Source organism: Sus scrofa, chromosome 15 (genome assembly GCF_054392235.1).
Source record: "Sus scrofa isolate SSC_HxYL_T2T_F1_AM1 chromosome 15, Sscrofa_HxYL_maternal_Yorkshire_Landrace_v2.0, whole genome shotgun sequence".
NCBI lineage: Eukaryota > Metazoa > Chordata > Mammalia > Artiodactyla > Suidae > Sus > Sus scrofa.
Genome location: NC_139397.1, coordinates 106,072,146 through 106,088,395, shown reverse-complemented (window position 1 = coordinate 106,088,395; position 16,250 = coordinate 106,072,146). Strand labels below are relative to the sequence as shown.

Below are 16,250 nucleotides of genomic sequence, written 5' to 3'. Positions count from 1 at the left end.
GGATCTGGCATTGCTGTGGCTATGGCATAGGCCGGCAGTTGCTGCTCCAATTCAACCCCTAGCCTGGGAACCTCCATAGGCTGTGGGTGCGGCCCTGAAAAAGACAAAAAGGGGGTAGGGGGGCTTAATCTCCAAAATATACAAACAACTCACACTACTCAACTACAAAAACAAACAACCCAAATGAAAAATGGGCAGAAGACCTAAACAGACATTTCTCCAAAGAAGACACACACATAACCAGTAGGCAGATGAAAAAAATGCTCAACATCACTAATTATTGAAGAAATAAAAATCAAAACTACAATGAGGTACCACCTCACACTGGTCAGAATGGCCACCCTTAACAAGTCCACAAATAACAAATGCTAGATAGGGTGTAGAGAAAAGGGAACCTTCCTACGCTGTTGGTGGGAATGTAAATTTGTACAACCACTATGGAAAACAGTATGGAGGTTCCTTAGAAAACTAAATATAGAACTACCGTATGATCCAGCAATCCCACACCTGGGCATGTATCCAGACAGAACTTTCATTCAAAAAGATATAAGCACCCCTATGTTCATGGCAGCACTATTCACAATAACCAAGACATGGAAACAACCCAAAAGTCCATCAGCAGGTAAATGGATTAAGAAGATGGGGTACATATATATAATAGAATACTACTCAGCCATAAAAAAGAAAAAAATAATGTCATTTGCAGCAACATGGATGCAACCAAAGATTCTCATACTAAGTGAAGTAAATCAGAAATAGAAAGACAAATACCACATATCACTTATATATGGAATCTAAAATATGGCAGAATTAACTTATCTACAAAACATAACTGACTCACAGACATAGAGAACAGATTTGTGGTTGCCAAGGGGGAGGAGGAAGGGAGTGGGATGGACTTGAATTTGAGGTTAGTAGATGGAAACTATTACATTTAGAATGGAGGGGCAATGAGGTCCTACTGCATAGCACAGGGAATTACATACAATCTCTTAGGATAGACCATGATGGAAGATAATATAAGAAAATGAATGATTGGGTCACTTTTCTATACAGGAGAAATTGGCACAGCACTGTAAATCAACTATAATTTTTTTAAAGTAAGAAAATATATATTTCAAAAAAAGAAAGTATATATATGTATGATTGGGTCACTGTGCTGTACAAAAGAAACTGGCACAACATTGTAAATCAACTTAACTTTAAAAAAGAAAAAAAAAAGAATACTGCCTAATCCTTATGACATAGTCATAAAAGAGAGAGAATCTAAGAGGCACAGAATCTGATATGTTTGGGACATATGGATTGTGCTTACACAAAGGGACAATTAAAGAGACATCTCCAAACAGAATCGTAAAAGCAAACAGAAGCTGTTTTCTTAAGCTTATGATGTATTTCAGCATAGCTTTCAGAGTTTTAGAATTGTCCAGGTAAATAATCCAAAGCAAACTTTTTACCAATAGCAGATGGAAAATATTGCATCTATTTCTTAACTAAGGCAATTCGGACTAAAAGAAATTAAGACACATTACACTAAGCCAAGTCAATGAAGACATTACTGCAGCTAACCTAGTCAGACAGAACGTTGAAAGAGAATCAAGTTCAATATTTATATACTTAAGAGGGAAGAGTTTTGTTTCATAAAAATATTTGGTAGTTTCTGTTCAGGCACATTAAGAACATTGAAAAACCACCACTAAAACAAACTGGAATCAAATTCAACACAATGGCATGTGTTTTTGAACCTGTAATCAACACCAAGAAATAGATCCCTTTGGTTATTAAAATCCTGGAAAGAAATCATAATTACCCCATCTGGGAATATGGCCTTTAAAGCATGAGTACTCTAGATAAAATAGTCAATGTCTAATCCCACATCTATTGATTTTCAAATTTCTTGAACAGAAAAGCAAATGCTTTCACAAATGGGAGATTTCAGAGTTTCCTTAAATCAAGAAATTTAAATCAAGTTACTTGAATTTAATAATAAGTATATAGTAATAGTATATACTGAATTTCATTATTTTTTAAATTAAGTTTTATCAGGTTAAGTAGGCCCCAGCTACAGAGAATATTAAAAAAAATTTTTTTCAACTTTAAAAGTGTGCCACTGAGCCCAGTAATTCCACTGGTAGGCATTTACTCAAGAGATACAAAGACAGATGAACACAGAGACTTGTACAAGAACGTAGCAGCCTAATTTACAATAGCTAAAATGGGAGATAACCCAAACATCCATCAACAGAAGTGATAAATCAAACTAGTTAATTCATACAATGGAATACTGCTCAGAAGTAAAAAGGAATAAACTACTGAACATGCAACAACATTGATGAAATCTACGGAAATTAGACTCAAAGAAGCTAGACACAAAACAGTACCTCCTACATAATTCTATTTGACGAAAACCTAGAAATTAATCACTGATGAAAACAATCAGAATAGTACGCAGTTGTCTCTGGGTCAGGGATAGGAACTGCCTGTGAAGGGGACACGAGGGAACTTTTTCTTTTTCGGCCACAGTGACAGCACATGGAAGTTCCCTGACTAGGGACTGAACCTGAGCTGAAGCTGCAGCAATGCTGGATCCTTAACCCATAGCCCCAGAGTGGAAACTCACAAAGCAACTTTCTAAGGTGATGTAAATATTCTGTATCTTGATGGGGTGATGGTTATACAAAGACACCCATCTGTCAAGCGAGTATAGCTCAGGTATATACAATTTATCTCCCCATGCCCCTCAAAATTCCCACATAGTGGAAATGGGTGGGGGTGCAAGTAAAATGATCACATCAGAATTTGATCATGGTTAAACTTGGGTGATGGATATGGTCTTTTTATAAAATACTATTTAGTTTATTTTCTTATATTCGACATTTTCCAAAATAAAATATTTATAAATATATATCAGTGAAATGTACAATCAAACTTGTTTATACCATGAAAATATGCCTCTCAAGAAGCTTTCGCTTTACACAGAAGACATTTATAAAATTCTATGGAGATTCCCCTGTGTCTGTGCGTCACATGGAGAATTTGAAATGGAGCTCATTATTTTCTCCAGCTCCCTCGCCCCCACCCCAGCATGCCTCCCATCTAATGTGCCATCAGAGTGAATATGATATGGTTGTCTCAGCTACCACCATCCCCCAAATTAATTCTTCCCTGGCCCCTCAGATATTTATTTCTAACAAATACTTCCACAGAGAGAGAAATCAGAGCTCCTGCATACAATGGAGAAAACAATTAATGTGACAGATCTCAACCTTAGTCTTTATTCCACTACCTCTGAAGATGGTGTTTTATATAAGATAATGAGAAAATGAAAATTTATTTTTTTAATCCCGATTTTTTAATCTCATATTCAACTTCTTTTAACCTCCCTTTCTTATTTCCCAGCAAGACAAAGACATACATTTTTAGAATAATAAAATCCAGAGAAGAGTAACCAGTCAGTGGTCAATTTTTTTGCTATGGACTTATGAGGTTCAGTCACCCATCAGTCACGAAACATGCCTTATGAGTTTTCTAAATTTTGCCTGAGAAAAGTCCTATTGTTTTTCACATAACATGTCTAAGAATCAAAAGTACCCACCATACAGAGACAAAGAATGAGCTTAGGCTCAGTCTGAACTATTTAAAGATATGTTAATACCCTCCTAGGTCATAAGACAATTATAAGTGCACCTGGGTAAAGAATCTTCTTGATAGAACCTGAAAAGTAGACTTAAGTATTGGTATCTATCAGTTCTCTGAAGCCAGCATAAGATAAATACTGAAATTAACTTTTTTAAAAAAAGACACAAAATTTATAAACTTTATAGCCTCCACTTAAAAATATTTCTACCTAACATTTCTTTTTATATGAACCCTGCTAAATTCCAATGAAGAATTTCACAAGATGTTAAATAACAAATAGTCATAAAGTAAAAGCGATCCTTGATGCTGGCATTTTGTTTATTCATTTATTCATTAACAAAACTTATGGGTGGAGTTCTTGCTGTGGCACAGTGAATTAAGAATCCAACTGCTGGAGTTCCCATCGTGGCACAGTGGTTAACAAATCTGACTAGGAACCATGAGGTTGAGGGTTTGATCCCTGGCCTTGCTCAGTGGGTTAATCCGGTGTTGCAGTGAGCTGTGGTGTAGGTCGCAGACTCGGCTTGGATCCTGCATTGCTCTGGCTCTGGCGTAGGCTGGCAGCTACAGCTCTGATTAGACCCCTAGCCTGGGAACCTCTATATGCCATGGGAGCAGCCCAAGAAATGGCAAAAAGACAAAAAAAAAAAAAAAAAAAAAAAAATCCAACTGCAGTAGCTCAGGTTGCTACAGAGGTGCAGTTCAATCCCAGCCCAGTGCAGTGGGTTAAAAGATCTGGTGTTGCCACAGCTGTGGCATTGGTCACAGCTGTGGTTCAGATTCAATCCCTGATCCAGGAACTTCCATATGCTGCCCGTGCAGCCATTACAATGTAAAAAACAGAAAGATAAACCTTATGGGTACCCATGAAAACCAAGTGCTATTTAGGTGCTAGAAAAATAGGTAATAATTCAAAGTAATAGTGAACAAAGAAAGCAGAGTTCATGCCCTCATAGAGCTTACTTTTTAGTAAAGAAGGGGAGACAGGCTTACAAGAAAGGCTGAGGATAAGTGCCATGGAGGAGACTCAGTATGGAAGGTCATGCAGATTGCTATTTAACACAGCTGGTCAGGAAAGGCATCTCTGTTATAGTGACATTTGAGCAAACCTGAAGAATAGGAAGTTCCAGAATTCCAGACAGAGAAAATGACAAGCACAAAGGCCCCACACCAAAGCCCACCTACAAACTGAAGAAACAAAGAGCCAATGTGACCCCAGTGCTGGGTTATGGTCCGAGTACTGGAGACTGGAGGGGGAGGGGCAAAGAGGATGTAGGCCTTTGTGGGCCATTTTCAGTCTGGGCATCTAGTGTGAGAGATAGGAAGCCATTGGAGGACTGTGAGCAGAAATGATCCTACTTAATGTTTTTTTAAAAGATTACTAGCTGTATGAGAACAGATAGTAGAGTAACAAAGGTTGAAGCAGGAAGACCAGTTCAATCTAGAGATCACAATGTGCTCAGAGGAATTTTTTAACTTCATTTGTTTATATGCCTGCATTTCTTTGTACAACCCCATATTCCTGTAACTAAAACAGCCATCAATTAAATTGCTCTCTTGCTACTGGCTTGGAGAGTTAAGAGTTTTTAAGGGAAAAGCAACAGTCATCTTATGTTACTTTTGAGGCTCTCGTTTGATCTACTGTCTAGCGGTTCCTTTATTTTGATTAATCTAATAAGTAAGACAAGAACTGCTAGTTTCCCAAACAAACCTTTTAAAAAATATTCGCTCACAAATGTCAGAAAACAAATATTTTCATTTGCATGCCAAGTACAAAAGATTTCATGTTATTTCAGTTATTCATAACACTCATCACAACCTATCTATATGGTCATACTCAAAACCCCTTTAACTAATGCTTCCAAAAGATAATAAATCGAAATAAAAATATCCTGCAAACCATAAAAAACCATCATTACTCTCAAACTTATGTTTCCTAATTTATGAAACCTCTCTCATAATGAAGACAGGCTCTAAATCACTCTCTCTCTCACTTAAGTTTAGCAAACAGCCTAACACCTGCCTCGCCCAAACCCTGTGGTTAGCACTTATGGTTATAAAAAGGCAGGTAGGAAAACCACCTCGCACCACACACCTTTCAAGACTTTCAGCCATGCTGGAGTGTTATTAATTAGTTTAAAAGGGTGTCAGAAACACATGCTTTCCTGCACACTTTGGTGATTTCATCTTATACTCAGAGCACTCTGATAAATTAAATCATCCTAGCAGTATCAGGAATCGCAGCTGGTGAGTACTGCTCTTTGATGATGAGCAAGCAGTACAAAATAAGATAGCGAATACCACTGTTTAAAATCTCATTTCAGCATCTTGTATAATGTTACTAGGCAGGATTTTTAAACAAAAACAAATGTTATGATTCACTTTGGTTTTGCAGAAACTTAAGTCCACTTGCCAAAAAAATTGATGGCTTTCTTTCCAAATTGCAGGCAGCTTCTACAGCAGGGATGGGAACGGGGTGGGGGGGGCGGGGGAAAGAAGCTATTAAAATGGATAATCCAGCCTTTTGCTTACCTGGCTGAGATTTAATTGGGGCGGGGGAGACACGAGGCAGGAACTGAGGAGCTGTAACAGCTACATATACTAAAAGGTATTTCCTCACCCTCACTGAATAATGTTGACAATCTGCCTCCTTCCGTTCTACGAACAAGTAAGGAGATTCCCCTCTCAGGGGGCAGGCTTTGCTGTACTAACATCCACTACAGACTATCTCATCCATTCCCTTCTCCTTTTCCCTTCCCTTCACTTATAAACTCCTATTTCATTTTCGTTTGTTTCGTCATACTATACTGAAGGCATTCTTGCAAACTGCCTTAAACCCTTACCAAGATAAGAAGAGACATAAGAATGAAGGTTTATTTCTCCAGGGCTAAATTTAAATATACAGGCGGGCAAGATGGTGAAACGGGGTGTGTGGGTGTCTATTGCAAGATTTTTCCGTTTCTAGGAGAGAAAAGAATAAAGAGCAGAAGGCTGTAGGGATTTGAGAATTGTGTGCGTGTGTGTGTGTGTAAAATCATTCCCAGGGCAGAGGGGAAAATTCAGGAGGGGGGACGAAGACAACGATCAATCGAGGCAGTCACTCACTCCTACCCCTCCCGACCCCTCCCCACTCCACTGCAGAGCTCTGCGCTTCCCAGAAAGCTCATCACCCAAAGGGCAGATTCCCGAAACCAAAGCAGAGCCCGAGTCCCGGGCAGGCGGGACTCTGGAGAGATGGGGAAGATGGGGGTGGGTAGAGACAGGCGAAGGGAAACCATCTGGCTAGGGAAGGGACGAGCAGACCAGCGATGCCAGATGAGATCGCTGGCCGAGATGGAAAGGCAGGGCCTGGCTGCCAGGACCTACCTGGAACAGTGGCGATGGAGGATGCCTCTGGCACCTCTGGCTTCTCCTCCTCAGCTTCCTCCCGCTGCCGTTGCTGCTGCTGTTGCTGCTGCTGCTGGATGAGGCTGAGGTCGGAGCGGCTGAGCTCCGCTCTGGCGGCCGCGGGGACCAGCCGCGCCTTCAGCAGCACCGCGGCCAGGCCGAGGAGCAAGGTGCAAGGGACGCGCCGGCTGAGCCTCGCCATGGCCGAGAGCCAGAGGGCCGCGGCGGCATATTGCGGAACTCCGGGCGGCAGCGGGCGCCAGGGCTGCGGGCTCTAGCAGCGCCCGCCCGCCCGCTCGCTCACTCGCTCGCTCCCCGTCGCGCGGTCTGCCTTGCACACCCTCACCAGGAGGAGGAGGCCCGGGAGGCGGAGGGGACGCTGGGGGAAGAGGAGGGGGTAGTTAGCATCCTCTTGCACGTGACGCGTGGGGCGGGGCAGCAGCCCCGCGCCCCTTCGCCGTCTTCGCTAGCAGCTGGGCTGCTCCGAGGCCGCGCGCTCTGCAGGGTGCTGGAGGGCTGTTGGCCTCAGAGGGTAAACGAAAAAGGAGGGCCGGGGGTGGGGGAGCGCAGACCTTCAGATGCTCCAGGCCCCTACGGAGACACGGGAAAAATTTGCAGAAAGTAAAATAAAATTCTCCCACCTGACCCCAAAGTTGAAGAGAAGGGGGTCATATTGATTACCCTCCTACAGCATTTAATGCAGCACCAACAGGTCAAAAAGCCGGGATCCCAAAGTATAGGCTTTGGGCCGTTAATTAGTCAGAAATTAAACTGCAGCATTCCAAATTTTGATTAAACTTCCTCTTTCTGCCCAAGTGGGTATTTCTTTTCTATATAATAAAATATTCTTAATCATATTTCCTCTAATTGAGTCTACACTTTTAATTTGTTCAAAAAATATTTTTAAATGTGAACCAGGTGCTCACCATGTGCTAGTATTTACTCAGATGCTTGGAATAAGCAAGCTCCAATCCTTGCATTCTAGGTGCTCACTATCTGTTAGGGCAGAAGAGCATATAAACAAATTATAATCGAAGGTGGTGGCTGCCACTGGAGAAACACTACAGTGCAGAGGTTGGGTTGAATTGGAAGAAATTAACTTTGTGGTATGTGGAAATAGCCTATGAAACACTAGGAAAGGTGGGGTTTAAAGAAGAATAGGAGTTCCACAAATAGGTGGGTACAACCAGGTTATCTAAAAAGTGGAGTGTTTGTGTGTGCAAAGCCCAGAGGTGTGCCGTAACACAGTGCGGCTTGGAAAACTGTGAGCAATAATTATGACAGTGACAGTATTTTAGATTGAAAAAGAAAATAGAGTAGTTCCCGTGGTGGCGCAGTGGTTAACGAATGCGACTAGGAACCATGAGGTTGCGGGTTCGGTCCCTGCCCTTGCTCAGTGGGTTAACGATCCGGCGTTGCCGTGAGCTGTGGTGTAGGCTGCAGACTCGGCTCGGATCCCGGTTGCTGTGGCTCTGGCGTAGGCCAGCAGCTACAGCTCCGATTGGACCCCTAGCCTGGGAACCTCCATATGCTGCAGGAGTGGCCCAAAGAAATGGCAAAAAGACAAAAAAAAAAAAAAAAAAAAAAAAAAAAAAAAAAAAAAGAAAGAAAAAGAAAGTGGAGATTGGGTCACTTAAAAAATAACAGCAGGAGTTCCCTTCATGGCTCAGTGGTTAACCAACCTGACTAGGATCCATGAAGATGCAGTTCAGTCCCTGGCCTCACTCAGTGGGTTAAGGATCCAATGTTGCCAGTGCACTGTGGTGCCAGTTGCAGACGCCCCTCGGATCCCTCCTTGCTGTGGCTGTGACATAGGCCAGCGGCTACAGCTCCAATTCAACCCCTAGCTTGGGAACTTCCATGTGCCATGGGTGCGGCCCTAAAAAACAAAAACAAAAACAAAAACACTCCTATAGTACTTACTGTGTTCCACACTGTTCAAGCCCTTTATATATGTTGCCTCTTATAATAACTTTGGTTGCTATATAAGGAAACTTAAATTTACACTGGAGGTGATTATGAATAGTGAAAGAGATTAGTCAGGGAAGGGATTTGCAACCAATCTGCATTTTAGAAGGATCACTTTGCTATCAATATGGAAGATGGATTGGAGTTCCCGTTGTGGCTCAGTGGGTTGAGAACCCAACTAGAATCCATGAGGATATAAGTTTTATCCCTGGTCACGCTCAGTGGCTTAAGGATCTGGTGTTGCCACAAGCTGTGGTGTAGGTTGAAGATGTGGCTTGGATCTGGCATTGCTGTGGCTGTGGCATAGGCCGGCAGTGCAGCTCCGATTTGACCCCTAGCCCTGGAACTTCCATATGCCACAGGTGCTGCCATAATTTTAAAAAGGTGTGTGTGTGTGGGGTAATAAAGAGCCAGTGAGGAGATGTCAAAGATTTGTGAGATTGAAAGGAGTAGGAGATTCAGTATGCAGGGCTAGAATCAGAAAAGATAGTTGATTGTTTGGGTGAGGAGAACAGAAGAAGAACGATGGGTGTTTAGTGTGACACTCAAATTGCCTTATTGAGATCTTGGGTGGCTGCTTATGACATTATCAAAATTAGTTGGTGCCACTGACTTAGTCCCTTTGCATTTGGAGTGCCTGTGGGACATGTCATAGTATAATGTAAATATGATCTGACTGTGTCATCACATCCTTTACCATCAGGGTTGATTCAGCTGATTCGGCAGATTGGACAGTCTCTTTCCACACTCACTAGTCTTCTGTGTGTTCCTCTCAATGTTTCCAACTTGCTGGAAAAGAAGAAATTTCTCAGGAGTGGAAAATTATTACTTGGTCAAGAATATGAAACTAACCATAAAGTAAAATGATGATAGGCATTTTATATACAACATCTCCTGAGAGCAGTTCTACAAATTAGTTCTTACTACCCTGTTTAGCAAATGGAAACACTGACAATCACAGAAGCAACTGTCTTGCCCAGGGTTGCACTGATAATACGTGACTTTACCTTTCTGCACGTTTGAAATATTTACCATGAGCTTACATTGCTTTTTTAGTGATTTTTTTAGACAAAAATTTTAAATGTGGGCTACATATTTTTTGGAAAATAGATGCCAAAGTTAGGCCTCTCACACCAAACACCACTTTTCCATTATGGCTTTGCCTCACCTATGTGAACAGCAACTATGGGGGGAGGCTGAATGCAGAGTCTTCACTAGTTTAGTTAGGCTCTTTTTGTTGCATTTTCTTCCAATCACCTCTGCTTTTGGAGAGAATAAAGGAGAAAAAGGAAAAATCTCCAAAAATGTGACAGGCAGATCAGAAGAAAAGGAATGCTACGAAGATTTCTGTCATCCTGCATGATGGTGACCAAGTCACCTGTAATATATTAGACAGAAGCTGACCTTCCAGAGGCAAAACCACTAATATCACAGCCCCCAGCAAAGGGTGTACATAAATCCTTCAATACTTCACATGGTCGAAAGAAATAATTTGTCAATCAAGATAATTTTTAGATGTTTTTAAATGCTCCATTACACCTATAACTTATGCTTGATTTCTGTACAATATACAAAAGCCTTATTATTTGATGTACTCAGGGCTAGCAAATAGTGAATCAAAAAAGAAGGTCAAGAGACAAAAAAAAAAATTTTAAATATATTTTAAACTGCTTATTTTACCTTAAGTATATATTCATTTACCAATTTTTTGATGTAGGGCCAAGAATTTTTTTAATATCTGGCCACATCCTAGAATTTGAAGTCATAAACCACACTTATAATGCACCTCTATTATTTGCATTTTTTGTTAAGTGGAAGGAGTTTTTAAAGACTCCTGACAGGCAATTTAGAATGCCAAATCCTTCTAGTTTGAATGTTTCCCCAATTACACAATTTTCTCAGCCACTTAGTATTAAACTTAGTTTCAATAGAAAAATATACGCCATTTAAATTTATATTTCAGCCATTCCTTATAACATAGAACTGCCAAAAACAAGTGTGTGAACAAACATAACTGACTTTCAGCACAGACACAAACCAACTGGTAAGGGGAAAACAAAGCAGATGTTCAGGAAGGAGTATCCTGCTAACTGCATGCAATATGGTGTCAGCCTGTGTGTTTTACAAAGGAATGGAAGATGCCAGTTGATCTAGGAAGTTATTTTCAAGTTCCAAATCCATAATACTGTTAAAGCTTAATGCAATGTAATCATTAATGTTAGAACTTTATTTTAATAAATATACCGAAAAAGCCATCAGAAAGCAGAGTGTGGTACCTCGCATATATAATAGTTCTTCTCCACTTAAGATCTACTTATAGCTCCCTATTGCTCTTAGAATAAAGTCCAAAATCCCTAACAGATTTACAAAGCTTTACAATATATGCTTTGACTTTGCAGGCTCATCTTTTAATATTTCCTACATAAACAAAGAGATGGGGTTGGGAATGGGGAGGGGAGAGGAGAGCAGGGGAGATGTAGGGATGGATGGGAGGGGAGGGAAGAGAAGGATTTCTTTTATTCCCTTGAACTAGACTTATCTGGTTGCACATATTCATTTCCTCTGCCTGGAACTCTATTCTCTCATCTCTTTAACTGACAAGCTCCTGCAGAGCCTGAGGTTAACTTAGACATTACATTCCCTAGGATACATTTCTTGACACTCTTAGCTTTGATTAGGAGCCCATGCTATGAACTTTCATGACACCTCGTATTTCCTCTTAGGACTCTATTACTTAAAATGGATATTTTCTTGCTTATATCCTCGCTAGTGTTGGTTCCACACAGGCCAGGGTCAACATGTTCACAGCTTTATCTCTATCTCCTGCCGCAATGACTAACAGTGCTTGTTTGCTTGGTTGATTAAACCAGTTTTAAGAGGCAGAACTATTTGTTGACAGAGAAGGGCCCAGAATCAGACTCCTCTATTATCCACCCCACACAGCCATGTGATTCACAGAAGCTTTTAGGCTTCAGTTTTCTCACTGGTGTAGTGGGAGAAATAATAGAGTCTACAGGAGGTACAAAATAAGATAATATATAAAATACATAGAGTGTCTTGCTTACTCCTATAGTATGAAACAACACATTAACAAAATGAAGGATAAGAGCACTTTAATAAATGTAAAGAAAGTATCTGACAAAACTCAACACCCTTTCATGATTAACAAAGAAAAAAAAAAAAAAAAAGAGTTCCCTTCATGGCTCAGTGGTTAACCAACCCGACAAGGAACCATGAGGACATGGGTTTGATCCCTGGCCTCGCTCAGTGGGTTAAGGATCCAGCATTGACATAAGCTGCAGCATAGGTCAAAGATGTGGCTCAGATCTGGCATGGCTGTGGCTGTGGTCATGGCTTAGGCCAGCTGCTGAAGCTCTGATTCAACCCAGGAACATCCATATACTACATTTTTAAAAAGAAAAAAGAAAAAAAGTTCTAAAAAAATTAGGTATTAATTAGGTACTAGCATAGACTTTGACATTATGCTTAGTGAAATAAGTCAGATATAGAAAGATAAATAGAGTATTTTTTTATATAATGATTTTTTTTCCATTATAGCTGGTTTACAGTGTTCTGTCAATTTTCTACTGTAAAGCATGGTGACCCAGTTACACATATATGTATACATTCTTTATTCTCACATTATTATGCTCCATCACAAGGGACCACTTAGTTCTCAGTGCTACACAGCAGGATCAAATAGAGTATTATCTCACTTATATGTGAAATCTAAAAAACAGAACAAGCATATATAAAAGCTTATGGATATAGAGAACAGATTGGTGGTTGTCAGAGTTGAGGGGAAGTGTTGAAAAAAATGGGTGAAAGGATTTTGGATTTCAAAGTACAAACTTCCAGCTGTAAAATAAATGTCATGGGATGTAAGGTATAGCATGTGGACTACAGTTAATACTACTGTATTGTATATTTGAAAGTTGCTAAGAGAGTAGACCTAAAAAGTTTTTAGCACAAGCAAAAAAAAAAAAAAATTTAGGTCTGTAAGATGATGGATGTTAACTAGACTTATTGTGATGATCATTTAGCAATGTACACAAATATTGAATCATCATGTTGCAGACCTTTAACTAAAAAAAGCTATATGTTAGAATTTTTTTTAAAAGACAAATGAAAAGCATTCAACAAAATCCAGCAAATACCCTTTTATGATAAAAATGCTCAGAAACTAGAATGGAGTTTCCACAAATTGGTAAAGGGCATCTACAAAAACCCAAAGATAACTTCATAATTAATAATGAAAGACTAAGTGCTTGTTCATTCAGGAATAAGACAAGCATATCTACTCTCACCACTTCTATTCAACATTAGAATTAGCAGTGCTAGAGGTTCCAGCAAGAGCAATTAGGCAATCAGGCAAGAAAAAGATATAAAAGTCATGCAGATTATAAAGAAACAAAATTATCTCTATTTGTAGGTGACATGATTTTGTATACAGAAGATCCTAAGAAAGCCACTCGAAAAATATTAGAACTAATAAGTTCAAAGTGATTGCAAGATACAAGACCAATATACCAAAAAAAAAAAAAAAATTGTATTTCCATACAATTGCAATGAACAATCCAAAACAAAGCAATTTTGAGAAAGCAATTTTCACCTATAGTAACGTCAAAAAGAATAAAATACATAGGAATCAAATTAACAAAGGAAGTGCAAAATTTATTCTTCAAAAACTATAGCACATTGTTCAAAGAAGTTAAAGATCTAAATTAATGGGAAAACGTTATGTTCATGAATCAGAAAACGTTGTTAATATGGCAACACTCCCTGAGTTGATCTACAAAATCAATGCAATTCTCAACAGAATCCCAGCTGACTACCTTGTAGAAATTGACAATGATTCTAAAAATCACATGAAATTGCATGGGACCCTGAATAGCCAAAACAGTCTTGAAAAATAAGAAAAAAGTGGGAGAACTCACATTTCCTGATTTCAAAACTGACAACAGTCCCATGATGGCCAGCCTGGGAATGGGGCCTGGAGCCCTATGTGGATTAAACCTTCATCTCCAGAGTGTTTACCATCATGGAGGAGACCGTAATGAGCATCAAAATGATCCAAAAAAGCCTCACTGAGATCCCAGCTGGCTACTGCTTTGTCAAATGAACAGATTTGGCCACAGCTAAGAAGTGTTTGCATAAAATTAATGGGAAACCTCTCCCACAAGCCACACCTGCAAAACACCTTAAATTGAACTATACCACTTATGAGAAATTATCAGATAATACTGTGTACTCTTTTGTTTGGTGGGTGGGCTGACCCACAATATGGAGGATGGCATGCTGTAAGAATTGTCAACACCTACCCCTCCTGTCCAGGAGGCAAGATGTTTTGGCCAGACAGGTATGTCTAAGGAAGGGCTATTGTTTTGTGAAATTCATGGATGAACTGGAAGAGAAGGGAACCCTGAGAGAGTGCCAGGGAGTAGTGGACCTGGGCTTTAAACTGGTGCTGCTGAACATGGCAATCCCTAAAGTGAGACATGCAAAGTCAGTGGAATATGGTCAGATGAGCAGTTGCAGCTACAACCAGTATTATCAGCAGTACCAGAAGCACTATGCCTAACAGGGCGAGGACCAGAACACAAGGCAGCCACAGTCACAGTTACCCCCCACTTCGGCTCTACCCAGAGCATCATGCAGACATAGGAATAAGTTTGAGAGGATGCACTAGATGAACCCATGCCAAGCTGGATATGACAGGGCAGGGCAAGGGCTGTATGATGCACTGATGGACTGGCAGCCCCTGGCAGTGTCTTCAGAGATCCTCACCATGAGGTAGCCAGGACAAAGGAGAAGACAGACTCCTTTAAATATGAGCATACATACATGATTGATATTTAAATACACACACACACACACACACACACACACACACATTTAAGGGATAAGAACATTTACTTTTTTGGAAATATGATTTATGAGATTTTAGTAATCAATGATTTATGACTATTTCTCCAACACTGCTGCCTTCCTTTGATAGTGAATCATTTAATTTGAGTTTGAAAATCAAATAACTAACTTTAAAGAGGGTTGAAGAAAGTTCAAATTTGCATTTCTTTGAACAAGAATCATTTACCCATGTAGGGTTCTCCGTATTAGAAGTAAGAAGAGTTTAGGATTATTAACCAAAGTGGGTCATAGGATTCAGTTACTAAACTCTGGGTTTAGAGGTCCTTCTCAGATGACAGGCATACAAATCATTAAGATTCTCTGGAATCAGCATGCATGGATTACCTGCTGTGTGTTAAACAGTGGGCAATTTTATCTATGGTATTTCAGGTATCCTTCACCCAATCCCCCTGACAACACATTTGCTCCAAGGGTAGTAGCTACGTAGAACAGTTCATTAGGCACTCCAGCTAAGATGGGCCAATGTGTGGCGGGAACTGATGGAGCCAGCTCAACCTAGATTACAAGACTCAAGACTTAGCGTTTACTCTAGGACCGGGTCTAGATTTACAAAGCCTCGATTTTTTTTTAGGAACAAGACTGTTGATGGGCCGTCAGGCCCTCCAACCCTGCTCTTGTGTTTCTTGACTTTATCTAAATTTATTAAATAGATATGACTCTAAAATAGAGAACCCAGGAAACTAGGACTTTATGATTTGGGAAATTTTCAACATATCCAGATTGCAAAAGATGGTAAAATTAAGAGATTTGCTGTCAAGAGTTTGCTCTAGAGAGAGCACAGAGACTGTACAAACTTTTGTTAATATCTCGGAAATTTTTCCTTTGAAGAGATTAAGTGTGTGATTCATAGATTCCCCTCAGAGAACTCATCAGAAGCCAAAAGTAGAGACGAGGTTATTTAGGAAAGCTCTGTGAAGTAGCCTTTGTTCTAATGGAATGAATATCCTTGACAAACACAGGAGATCCGCAAAGTTCTTGCGAGTTATATATCAGCAGAAACACTGTCGGCTTGGTCTAAAGGTCATACAAAATGAAAAATGATATTGAATCTACTAGTAGAAACAAGCTGATAACAATTCTCACGTGCTACATTTCATGAAAAAGGATGACTCAGAAGGTAAAGTCATGAACGACAGAGAATTAATCTCAGACTTTGAAACCAAATGTAGTTTGTTCAGATGGATTTTGGAATTGCTTGGGACCAGTGACTTCTTTTCCTTCTATATTTTCCCTTTTTTTGAACCAGAATGTCTACAATTGTAATCAAATGCTTGTCTTACTCTGGTTTGTTGCAAGCAGATACCTTCTTTCTTTAGTTTCCTTTTTTT

General features: G+C 40.0%; 1 protein-coding gene and 1 pseudogene across 2 annotated transcripts in view; one reads left to right on the top strand and one right to left on the bottom strand.

The window, feature by feature from the left end:
* FAM171B (family with sequence similarity 171 member B) overlaps nt 1–7,395 on the bottom strand; it is a 73,951-nt gene extending 66,556 nt beyond the window's left edge. For both annotated transcript variants that reach the window (XM_084999139.1, XM_003133530.5), the window contains exon 1: nt 7,006–7,395. Coding sequence is in view for 1 of the 2 variants with exons in the window: in XM_003133530.5 (XP_003133578.1) it covers nt 7,006–7,228 (223 nt within the window). In the remaining variant the exon portion in view is untranslated. The remainder of the gene's footprint in view (nt 1–7,005) is intronic.
* On the top strand, nt 7,227–14,791 carry LOC110256917 (tRNA selenocysteine 1-associated protein 1-like; annotated as a pseudogene).
* The last annotated feature ends 1,459 nt before the right edge of the window (nt 14,792–16,250 follow it).